Below are 12896 nucleotides of genomic sequence, written 5' to 3'. Positions count from 1 at the left end.
TTGTTTTTAGCGACAAGCTTCAGCTACTGTTTAAACTCATCTTTCTCCAAACAGGCGTACGCGAACTTACATTTTCCCATTTTGCCATCTGTTTCACTCTATGGTTTCGCTACATATGGGGAGCGTCACATCACCTTCCCACATTTGTCGGAAATTATGTGACATCACCTAGGCGAGCTTGGCCGAACGCGCCCCGGCCCAAACCAATTACGTGCATTGAGAAAAATAATTATATTGTTTTACTTTTTTTCAGGATCAAACACTTTGAACAACACTTAAATAAAATTTAAAACCTCACAAAAATGTTATTAAGACTTTTTAATACCTTTTAAGGGCCTTAACTTTGTCATTATTGATTTATCAACTTTTAATACTTTTTTTAAAATTTATTTATGACTTTTATGGTAAATTACAGTAAAAAAAGAATGTAAAACAAAATTATATTTCAAAAAGTATAGATAGTATCAACTTAAACACATACAATGAGAAAAAAACAAGCAAAATATATATATATATATATATATATATATATATATATATATATATATATATATATATATATATATATATATATATACATATATATATATATATATATATATATATATATATATATATATATATATATATATATATACCAACAAATAAAAAGGTAAATAATAATGTGGCTTAACACTTTTAATACTTTTTAAGAACCTGTGGACACCCTGTCCTGGAATAGAATACCTAAAACCACTGGGTGTCAAACTTACATACTGCACCATTAACACATTGCAATGTCGATCCTCAAACTGTACAAAAGCACGCACATCTCTCTTAATTTGGTGCTCAGCCAAAACCGCAAAAAGTGCAAATTAAATGTAATTATAAATAAATTAAATGATGTAATATTATAGTTTATTTATGTATTTATATATATTTTTCGTAATTTGATCTAAGCTATAGACTAGATGTGAATGTGTATACATGTATTCATGTGTATGTATGTATATATGAACGATTGTGTATGTATACATATGCGTGTATGTATATGTTGGCATTTATGCGAGAAGAGATCATGTGATCCGGAAGTGTATAAAAAGGAGCACCTGATTGTGATGAACATTGTCTGATGAAGAGCCGGGTGGCTCGAAACGTTACACGCTCTGTGTCAGCCTTTTCAATTCAATAAATTTGTATTTTTGGAGCCTTGGTGTTGCCGCCTTTGATTTACATTTAATGTAGATGTTTAAACAATATTTTGTGCAGCCTTGGTTTCAGCAACAAAAAAATAAAAATAAAAAAAGCTTGAAAAAAATTAAAATAAAAAAAATCACATCTTGGACAGAGTCAGGGTGAGTAAATGTGGGGTGAGCTATCTGTAATGCTGAGCCATCTGTTTAAGTCAGGATATCTCAAAACTTAAACAGAGAAATATTATTAAGCACCATTACATTGACCGTTGCTTTCTAAAATGTAGTTATTAATTTTTTAATAATAACAACCTTGGTAAATGTGATAAACACATCATGTTGCAATGTCTTTAGTTACAGTAACAAGTAAATAATATTTAACTTGAGTCAAATTTATCTCAGTTTTCCATATCCCCCCATACCTTTGCTTGAAGCTGTATATTTAAGCACAGCTTTTCACTGCAAACCGCATTACAAAAGGGTGCAAAAGAAATGTTGTGTGCTTACCTCACAGTGAAGTCTGTCTCCTCCCACTGCAATTTGGCCAGGGGGCTTCCCTCTTTCAAGACCCCGAGCAGTGTGGCTCGTCGGCCGCTAGATTTGTGCAGGCAGGTTCCTCCAGCACGAAGGCCGCTGTCCACCCCTCCGATAAGAGCCATGACAGGCCAGACCTCACAGCACAGGACGCTAAGCTGTGCATCAGAGAGACCCGCCGGGCCCGAGAGGTGGTCTGAGGAGGAACCCACGTCTGCCCAAGCTGAAGCCCTCTCTCTATTCAGCCCACATTTCTCATCAGACTCCTTACTGGCTTGACCTGCTGGAAGAGGACAGAGGACACACATAAAGGTGTTTTTTTAGCATTTTAGGGAGACTGTTCTGCTTTTCTACAAGCTTTTTAATCATTACTTAATTAGCGTACAAATGACTCGATTTCAGCTGTTTACTACTACTACTACTACTACTACTACTACTACTAATAATAATAATAATAATAATAAAATAAATAATAATAATGATAAACATAACGCCCAACATATTATTGCCTAAATACATACACAACTAAATTCCTAAATACACACCTAAATTATGACATAAATATCATATGCATAAATACCCAAATATACACAACCTGACAAAAATCTTGTCACCTATGCAAATTTTAGTAACAACAAATAATAATTGACTTCTAGTTAATCATTTGGCATAAGAAGTGGCTAGTATGAAAGGCAAAGGCCTCTAGCTGAGGCTAATTTTACTAAATTAGGACAGTAAGGTCTGACTTTGCTTAAGACAAAAGTCTTGTCACTTAACAGGAGTAATGTACAGTATAGAATATAAAGTCATGCTGCAGTGGAAAAAGAATTAATATTGTGTATGATTCCCATGAGCTTGGAGGACTGCATCTATACATTTCTGCAATTACCCAAATAACTTATTAATAAAGTCATCTGGAACGGCAAAGAAAGCGTTCTCGCAGGACTTCCAGAGTTCATCAAGATTCTATAGGTTCATCTTCATTGCCTTCTCCTTCATCTTACCTCAGACATGCTCAATAATGTTCACATCTGATGACTGGCTGGCCAATCCTGGAGCACTCTGACCTTCTTTGCTTTCAGGAACTTTGATGTGGAGCCTGAAGTATGAGGAGTGCTTTCCTGCTGAGCAATTTGCCCTCTCCTGTGGTTTGTAATGTAATGGGCAGCACAAATGTCTTGATACCTCAGGCTGCTTGTTTTGCCATCCACTCTGCAAATCCCTCACATGCCCCCTAACTGAAAGTAACCCCAAACCATGATTTTTCCTTCACCAAACTTGACTGATTTCTGTGATAATCTTGGGTCCATGTGGGTTCCAATAGGTCTTCTGCAGTATCTGTGATGATTGGAATGCAGCTCAACAGATGATTCAATTGGAAAAATCTGCCTCCTGCCACTTTTCCAAATGATCAACTAGAAGTCAAGCTATTTGTCGTTCTTACAACTGGGATCGACGACAAAACTTTAGTCAGGTAGTAAACAACCTAGCAATATACATCCCTACCAATACCAACATACATACATACATACACAAATATCCAAAAATGATAAAAGTGTCAATGTAAACCTACCAATTATACCTATAAATTTAGGTATATTTAAAACCAAATAATAAAAAGCACACAAATACACATATAAACACCTACATACAAAAATACCTAAATATCCATATAATAAATTAAAAAGATACTTAAACAAATTTCTAATTAAATACATATCTACTAAAATAAAATAAAAAATAAATAAATAAATAATTATAAAATAGCACAATAAATGCAAAAATTTTGTTTATGTCATAGTTTCAAATACATTTTACAAAAAATACAACAAAATTCCAAATATAAAAAATAAAATGGCAAAACATGCATGAAATAACATTTGCTTTTGCAATTACGACTTTAAATAAACAGTTAAGAAATGTTTATTTTCCTGACATTTCTAAGTAAGTGTTCTCTGAATAATACAGTCATTAATGAGGCCAGTCTGTTGTTTTTACATATTTAACATTTCACCTTTTCAAAATGTGGTGAGTTACGTTTATAGAAAAAAAAAAACTCTGGCATTTATTAAAATGACAAAAAAGCTGTTTCACCATTACCAGCATCATTAAAATTTTACAATCAACATTCCCACTACAATCAATCACAGTATCATCGCACAGTTTCAGCACCTTATTATATATCCATTAAAAGATGAATCTGATCACATAATGCAAATAAATAAATTAAGTAGAAGAGTTAACTGACCCATTTTGCTGTGTCCGTCCCTCATGAGCGGGTTGATGAGCTGTAGTTTATTTAGCATGTGCTGGTTTATATGCTGAAGCCAGTCATCGTTCACATACAGTCTTCTGAGCAGCTGAATGGTGGACTCCAGCAGAACTGTGGCCCTTGGGCTGCACAGCGGCTCTCCTGGCAGAAGATCACTGGGCATCCCGCGCATCTGCAGGTCACATAGCGCCACCTAAAGGCCAGAGGAGGAACCAGAGGTCATTTGTACAGCTAGATTTGTTTGCTTGTTTATAAATTTCCACATCAGCACCATATGGCTATTATTAAGATTTTAAATTTAAAACATTAGATCTGATTTTTCAGTTCGATATATGATAGTTGATTTGTAGAACTGTTTATTTTTAACAAGATTATTTTTTAATGGTGTGTACTTTTCATTTAAATAGCATGACGTAAATGTGGGAGTGTATGGTGACCTTTTCTCCTGGGTTACTGCTGTAGAAGAGAACACACGGGTAGAGCTCAGTGGCATCCACTCCTTCAAATGCCAACTTGGGCTCCTGTAAACAAAAATACAGTTAAATCACTACACAAGACCTCTAGCTTGCTCCAAAGAGTTTTATTTCTAGTTTTTTTTTACTGTTTAGTATTTTTTCCACATTATGTTTTTCATGACTGTTTCTTGCACTAAAATGGTTAATATATTGCCAACATTTTTTTTTAAATATGATTTAACAAACGCTAATATGTTTTAACTAGGTTTAACAGAATACTAACATAGTTGAACACACTGCTAACATATTTTAACTTGTTTTTAACTAAATGTAACACTTTGGAAGCATGATATAACATGTTGTAGGACAGTGGCAACATAATTTAACTTTTTGTTTTTACAAAACGTAACACATTGTAAGCATGTTTTAAAACGCCCTAACACTTTTCTAGTCACTATTTTCTGTGGTAATAAAGCTTAACCTAAAATATTCCTATCAAAAATGTTATCTTTCAATTTGATTGCTGGATTAATTTATAGGATATATGAGCTCTTTCATGAGGATATTTTTATGTCATATAAAGAGTTACATTTAAAGCATAATATCCCTAAAAATGAGGGATGTTTTTAAATATCTGCAGATAAGACATTCCGTTCATACTAGACGTGGCAGTCTCACCTTGAATAGCTCTGATTTCTTTTTGGATAGAAAACTTTTAATTTGCGATACAAAAAAACAATAATAAAGCTTGACTTCAATTATTTAAAGGTGCAAATTCACTTCACTTTACATGACAATATTTGAAAATACATTAAATAATCATTAGATATAATTGTAGTAAAAGACTTGATTTTATAAATATTTATTTCACTGAATCATTAAAGATATTATTTTATTGTATTAATACCTTTAAGGTTAAATAAAAAAAAATGTAATTTTATTAATATGAAAAATAATTAATGTTATATAATTCACATCAATTAAATTTATATTTTTTAATAATCAGTCAGTAGATCAGTCATGCATATTTCTTAAAAAGTTAATGTATTTACATAAACGTCAGAAAAATATATGTAAATAGGACAAATAAATACATTTCTCTTAATCTTAAGTTTAAAAATTCAATAACATTTTTTAAATTCAGATGTGTATCATATTTCAGTATAACACTTGATATATTTACCCATTACGGCTCACATACTGTATATATGTATATAACAGATTTTCAGCATTGTTAATTAAAATGATACAGTAGTTCAGTAAATCAATCTTTTAATTTCAATGTCATGTCATTGAACTAGTTTCTAAATCAAGCACCACTTTGTTTGTCACTAATCATAATCAATATACTGTAAATTGAAGATAGTTTGTAAATCATACTGGTATGTGTTAAATGGTTATTGAATGCATAAAAACACACACTGACCCTGTTGTTCTTGGCGAAGGAGATGGTTCGAGCCTCCATGTCCAGGATGCAGGTGATGGTGTCGCCCTGTGTGAAGGAGGGCAGGGCTCGACCCAGTTCTCCTCCATGATACAGGCTGCCGCTGTAGGCCCTGTACAGCCACATGTCTGTAGTGGTGCGATGGTTGTAGTCTCGGATGGGCCATCGGGACACCCCGATACACGTCCCCTCATTTCCTCTGTTCTCCTTAGTGATATAAAACTAATGTACAAAAGACACAGATTGTAACATTTTTAGACCAATTTTGAGAGGCCTGGCCTCAATGTTTATGATAATTCATGACAGTTTATAGTGTTGCAGGTTTTATCACACAAGTAGCGTGCTTTCAAAATGATTTAACACACTGTTATAGTAGGCTGTACAGGCATAATATAATTTATCAAAAAGTTAGTGTGTTTCTAGCATGATTTAACACATGTTTTTAGCTCTTTGTTAACATGTTTTATCACACAGCTTTTATTCTTTAAAGATGATTATGCAGACTGCTGACATGTTTTAATATGTTACTATCATGTTTTAAAACATTATAAGCAAGTCATTACATGTTTTAGCATGTAACTAAAATTTTTAAAACCATTATGAGCAAGTTATTACAGGTTTAAGCATGTTACTAACATGTTTTAAAACATTGAGCAAGTTATATAATGTTTTAGCATGTTACTAACATGTTTTAAACCCTTATGAGCAAGTTACTACAAGTTTTAGCATGTTACTAACATGTTTTAAAACATTGAGCAAGTTCTATCATTTTTAGCATGTTACTAACATGTTTTAAACCATTATGAGCAAGTTATTACAGGTTTTAGCATGTTACTAACATGTTTTAAACTATTATGAGCAAGTTATTACAGGTTTTAGCATGTTACTAACATGTTTTAAAACATTGAGCAAGGTCTATCATGTTTTAGCATGTTACTAACATGTTTTAAACCATTATGAGCAAGGTTTTACAGGTTTTAGCATGTTACTAACATGTTTTAAAACATTGAGCAAGTTCTGTCATGTTTTAGCATGTTGCAAACATGTTTAAAACTCAAATTAGCACTGCTAACAAGTTTAACATGTTTCTAGCATTATTTAGTGTGCTACTAACATGTTTTAACACATTATACGCATGTGCTAATGTTTAGCATGTTGCTAACATCTTCATGACACAATTTAATACTATTGTTAGCACTTTTCCAACTATTCAACACAACATGCATTTTAGCACACTTGAGTAACACGCTGCGAACATGTTTGTAGCACAATTCAACCCACAATGCTCATTTTAACACAATACTAACATTTAAATGTAACATTTAACATGTTAAATACTTATTTAACACACTGCTAGAGTTTTAGCATTGTTATGTTTCTAGAGTCATTTAGCATACTGTTAACATGTTTTAACACACTATGAGCATGTGCTTACATGTTTTAGCAAGTTGCATAGCTTACCATGTTACAAACATCATGTTTTAACACAGTATGACTAGGAACAATGTAAACTACACCTGTGAATGTATTTTGCATTGGTACCTTCCAGATGAAGCATCCAGATGTGATGGCAGTGGTGGCCAAACCGTATCCTTTTCCACCAGATCCATGAGAAAGAACATTCCCACTCTCCAGAGAACAACAGATCAGTTTATGGGGATCAAAAGAGAAATCACCAATGGGAATACATTCATCTTCACTACCACTGTCCTGGAAAACAGAATAAAATGAAATAAAGCATCAGTAATAATTAAATGGTCACGAAATACCAAAACACATTTGAGCTGTTGACAGTCATATATGCTGCTAAAAACACTATTAGGACACATATATTTCACAAAAAAAGTAAAAATTGGTTGTCTTTGTGTTATTTCGAGCAAATTCGTTCTTCCGGTTTGAAACAAATTTTTGAAGCTGCGTCAAGGCGATTAAATGCTTGTGTATTCCAGCGTGTAGACTGGCTGTCTGTACCTGGAAGTACTTTATGACGTCTCTGAGTGTGCTGCATTCCTTAATGAGAAAGGCTTGGTTCAAACCAATCAGCACGGTATGCGAAAGTATGAAGTGCAACTTCATTAATATGCATGATAGCTTCGAAGACTGTTTTTACCTGTACAGTGTTCAGACGGCAGAGAGACGCCGCGTTGTGCTGCCAAAACAAGTGGGAGAAGAAGAATTGTTTGGAGATACGGGTCGTCAGTGTTGCGTTTATTAATGTGCTGCAACAAAGGTTTTTGTTTCCATTTTCCCGCTATGAGAGCTCAGCTGGACTCACGTGTTGATTACAGTGCTCGCAACGCTCGACAAAAATACGTGTCTAAGGAACATTTCTTACCCGAGAACCAGCTCCAGTTGGTGTTTATTGTCCTGTCTCTACAAATTTGGTAAGTGAGCGATCAGTGCTCTTTCTTTATTCCTTCAGATGGCAAAGTTATAGTTCGTATCGTCAGCAGTACTCTTTCAGTGTTTAAAGACAGACCTTAGTCAAATGATTTCTAAGTTACTAAAGTTTACAGAGCGTTAATATCACTACAATATTATAGACTGAAATATCCGCTGTCAATGCTGCTCTCCCAAGCTTAAACATGTAAACACCGCAATCAAACTATTACCGCTGTGTAGGATTTTCCCTGCATATTGTGACAAGAATAAAACACATTGCTTTATGATGCTACCTACAGAGTGCATCTTCCGAGAAATGCGGCACTTTTTTTTCCTTTCACTCGCCATGCGGTATCAAACATTGCATTAAAAATTCACACTTCAAGCTATTCCTCGAATCAAATATCTCATTTGTAACAAGGGGCATGAATGAAATTCCTGAATGAACGTGCCAACCTGCAGTTAAAGTACACTATTTAATAATTTGCCAAATAATTGGATTACTGATCTCCATGTAAACAGTCACTGTATTTCAGCCCTGTGTCTGTGTTTGTTTTGCCTCGGTGAAAATAAGCGTGTGCCCAAATCAAGACTTCAATTTTTATGCAAATTTTTATGAATTTTTTACTAGAGGTGTGAAAACACAGGGGGGGTTTCGTAGACCTTTAAAAATATGTATAATTGAGGGAAATGTGCAAACAAAAGACGAGTTTAAATACCTTTTCGGAGCTTTCAGTTCTCTCTTTATCTACAGCTTTTCTCAGAGCGACAGGTTCTTCCCACATGTACGTGGACAAAAGGCTAAATAATTGATCCACGATCTGAAATTAAGCAAATATGAATTGAAACATGCTTTCATTGACGTCAGAACGAATCAAACCAAATGTAAAGTAATGTAAAGTGAACAAAAACTAAAAAGCACTCCCCTTCTCACCTGTTTCATGATGACAGGGTCCGCACAGGCCGGCAGAAGAGCTTCTAGAATGTGGAAGGCCAGCAGCTTTGTCCTCAGATTGTAGAAACGTGGATTTCCCGAGCTGCATTTGTAAGAGATAACCGTCATCAGTGGATCAATCCACTTAACAAATGCAGACACTCTTTTGGCGACCCTTAATGACAAAATACGCCTTAGAAAGACCAGAAAATCAGCAAGCTGGGACTCCACAACCCTGCTGCTGCTACTGCGAACCACATCTGCAACTAAAATAAAAAATAATATTTATATGTCTATTAATAATTCAACACAAAATATAATATATTAAATTCCAAATAAACACAGACAAGGCTGAATCTCGTCTGCTAAGGACTCACTTTCTTGTTTGGGTGTTTCTTCTGGGATGCTCTCCGTAGAGTTCCTCTCAAGCACCTCCTGCTGGTGAACTGCATGTAACAAACCCTGCAGCTGCTCGCTCATCACATCCATGAGAGCCTGAGACACATCCAGCGGCAAGGCTTCTTCACAGGAACTGGGGAAAATATACACGCAGATTGATGCCAACTATCGTGGACAAAACATACACTAAATACACTTCACTGAACATGTACACATGGACATCACCTATAGCCTATAATATATAACTGCAGGATAACTGTTTATATATAAAAAATTTAACTGTTAAAAGCTTTTAGTTACTAGTTAATTCGTTGAAATTATTAGTAATTAATAAAGTTATGGTAACTAATACAAACAAATTTGATTGTAATGCAATAATGTGCACCTTTTGTAAAGATGCTTTGAAACAATAATTATTGTGAAAAGCACTATACAAATAAACTTGAACTGACACATTGTTTTACAGGGGCTTCCCATAGAAGTAATCATATTTATACTGTTCAAATGTTTTCAAAATATTTAATTCTAGAAGCTTTGAGCGGTTTTCTTCATGGGGACCAAAAACATGGTCAAAAATGAATGCTGTTGCTATACAGTACATGAATACACATTCCAACAATGTGATGAAAACAAGGACCCCACACACACACAAGCACACACACTTGTATTTTTGGTTTATGATGCATAATGTGTTTTATACTGTAAAAACCGCTTTTTATATGGACTTACTCCACATCCCTACCCCTAAACCCAACCCTGTGGCAAATCTTGAATATCCATTAAGCCCATTATTAAGTATGATTTTTAAGAATTTTGAATTATGAGGAAACAAAGCATGTCTTCGTAAGCCATGTTAGGGTGCTTTAAACCCATAGATTGATTGTTTTGTTTCGAAACAGGGATTTCAATTGCTACAATGTTTATTTTTGTTCTTGGTGCGGTTCGCTTTTACACTGTAAACTGACCAAAATAGTAAAAAAAACAAGTCACGTGCGAGTAAACTCTCCTCACATTGATAAGAGTCTTGTAGATTCTGCTCAGCTGTCATGTGTTGTTATTTTAATTTATGATAATAAGGAATAGGACACTATAAGCGAAAAGGTGCATTTTCATTTTGACACCCACAGACATTGTCACCAAATATAAATCAAAGAGGAAAGACTTTCTCGTATATATAGCCCCTTGTAAATCTATTTATTGAATCAATCCATTTAAAAAAAAAAAAAAAAACATTTATAATTAGAATTATGCATTATAGGCTTAAATTAGAGAGAGAAATAACAAATGAACCAAGACTGCAGCCAGATCATGAAGCAGATCAATGTTAAAATAAAAAAATTAAATAAATAAAAAAATTACAAAATAGGCCTACTACAAAATATTATAAGATTAAAATTTGGAAAAGTTATGCGATAGTAATTTCGGTAAATTTCATAATGGATAAACAGCTCTCGTTAATATTTCAGCATGCTTTAAATTCGTGATTGAGATGAAACTGTGTCATATACAGTATACAGTTGAGAATTATTAGCCCCCTTTGAATTTTTATAATTTTTTTAAAAAATATTTCCCAAATGATGTTTAACAAATCAAAGTAAATGTTCACAGTATGTCTGATAATATATTTTCTTCTGGAGAAAGTCTTATTTGTTTTATCTTGGCTAGAATAAAAGCAGTTTTTAATTTTTTAAATACCAATTTAAGGTCTTAATTATTACCCCTTTAGCTATATATATATTTTTTGATAGTCTAAAGAACCAACCATTGTTATATAATAACTTGCCTAACTACCCTAACCAGCCTAGTTACCCAAATTAACCTAGTAAAGCCTTTAAATGTCACTTTACGCTGTATAGAAGTGTCTTTAAGAATATCTAGTCGGTAACACTTTACAATAAGGTTCATAAGTTAATGCATTTACTAACATGAACTAATCATGAACAATACATGTACAGCATTTATTAATCATAACTGAACATTTACAAATGCATTAGTAACATTCAAGTCCATGTTTGTTAACATTAGTTAATGCACCATGAGTTAACATGAACTTACCATGAACTACTGTATTTTCCTTAACTAACGTTAACTAACATGAACAAATACAGTAGTAAATGTATTGTTCATTGTGTGTTCATGTTAGTAAATGCATTAATTAACATTAACTAATGAACCTTATTGTAAAGTGTGACCATCTAGTCTAATATTATTTACTGTCATCATGGCTAAGATAAAATAAATCAGTTATAAGAAATGAATTATTAAAATTATTATGATTAAATATGTGTTGAAAAAATCTTCTCTCTGTTTAACAGAAATTGGGGAAAAAATAAATAAGCTATCTAATAATTCAGGGGGGCTAATAATTCTGGCTTCAACTGTATATTACTCACTATTTACTTACACTCAAGAGGTTCCAAAACCATGAGTTTATTTATTTTTTTGTTAATTAAAACAAAAAATTGACGTGTTGACGTCCATAAAAGAAAAAAAAATACAATAGGAGTGTGTGTGTGTTTTTTTGTGAAGACAGCCAAAGTGCTTGTTGCTGGATTCTTGTTGTTTCGCATGTGTTAGCATAAAGAAACATGATTATCTAGCAGTTTATAATCTGTATGGTTTTCAGAGCACATCACATGAGGCGTTCTCTCATTCTGTATTCAATCAATTTAACCTGGCGGCAATGGCGAAGATCTGCAGGAGTCTGGCAGCGGCCAGTTTGACGGCTCCACCGAGCTGCATGTGTCCGGACATGGAGGCTGCGAGCCAGCGCTGGTTCACCAGCACACAGGTGTTATCAGTCAGCGTGGACAAGATCTCCAGGACGCCACATTTAATAATCACCACCAGATCCACCGGCTGATAGTGGAAATTCAGAGCAAAGACTGTGGCCAACAGCAGATGCTGATAAGAACCTGAAAAGACACAGACATATGGGAAATCACTATTTAATTAAAACAGGGTTTCTGCAGGTTTCACTAAGTCAAATGTAAGACTTTTTAAGACCAGTATGATTGAAATTTCAGACTTATACAGGACACTAAGATATTGTTTCTAATGCCCAAGTTGGTCCAGATTTTTACTTGCACCATCAAAAAATAAATAATGAAATAAATAAAATTAAACCACAGTTATTTCTTAGATACATATTTTAGATATTGTGTCAACCAAGCAAAACCTTTTTAACAGCAAAAACAGTTTTAACACCCTATATGGTCTTTAAATAAATGGAAAACCTTTAAACAAATGATATTGCAATGAGAAATTAAACCATAATACAAGCTAATAAATTAATGGTGTATTA

The 12896-nt window shown here is 33.7% G+C and overlaps 1 protein-coding gene across 21 annotated transcripts in view; it reads right to left on the bottom strand.

Annotated features, from left to right (window-relative positions):
- LOC567670 (putative E3 ubiquitin-protein ligase HERC1) overlaps window positions 1–12896 on the bottom strand; it is a 160883-nt gene that overhangs the window by 80654 nt on the left and 67333 nt on the right. For 14 of the 21 annotated variants that reach the window (XM_087300791.1, XM_087300793.1, XM_087300777.1 and 11 more), the window contains exons 29-37: window positions 12267–12507; window positions 9571–9725; window positions 9194–9459; window positions 8979–9080; window positions 7420–7587; window positions 5860–6099; window positions 4416–4499; window positions 3955–4171; window positions 1680–1989 (exon numbers count right to left, since the gene is read on the bottom strand). In XM_087300791.1, coding sequence (XP_087156917.1) covers window positions 1680–1989; window positions 3955–4171; window positions 4416–4499; window positions 5860–6099; window positions 7420–7587; window positions 8979–9080; window positions 9194–9459; window positions 9571–9725; window positions 12267–12507 — 1783 coding nt within the window. The remainder of the gene's footprint in view (window positions 1–1679; window positions 1990–3954; window positions 4172–4415; window positions 4500–5859; window positions 6100–7419; window positions 7588–8978; window positions 9081–9193; window positions 9460–9570; window positions 9726–12266; window positions 12508–12896) is intronic. The other 7 variants (XM_087300792.1, XM_087300779.1, XM_087300797.1 and 4 more) reach the window with 1 other exon arrangement.

This window comes from Danio rerio, chromosome 21 (genome assembly GCF_052040795.2).
Source record: "Danio rerio strain M-AB ecotype USA chromosome 21, GRCz13ab, whole genome shotgun sequence".
NCBI lineage: Eukaryota > Metazoa > Chordata > Actinopteri > Cypriniformes > Danionidae > Danio > Danio rerio.
The sequence above is the reverse complement of the archived record's forward strand: the minus strand, read 5'-3'. Positions and strand labels throughout refer to the sequence as shown.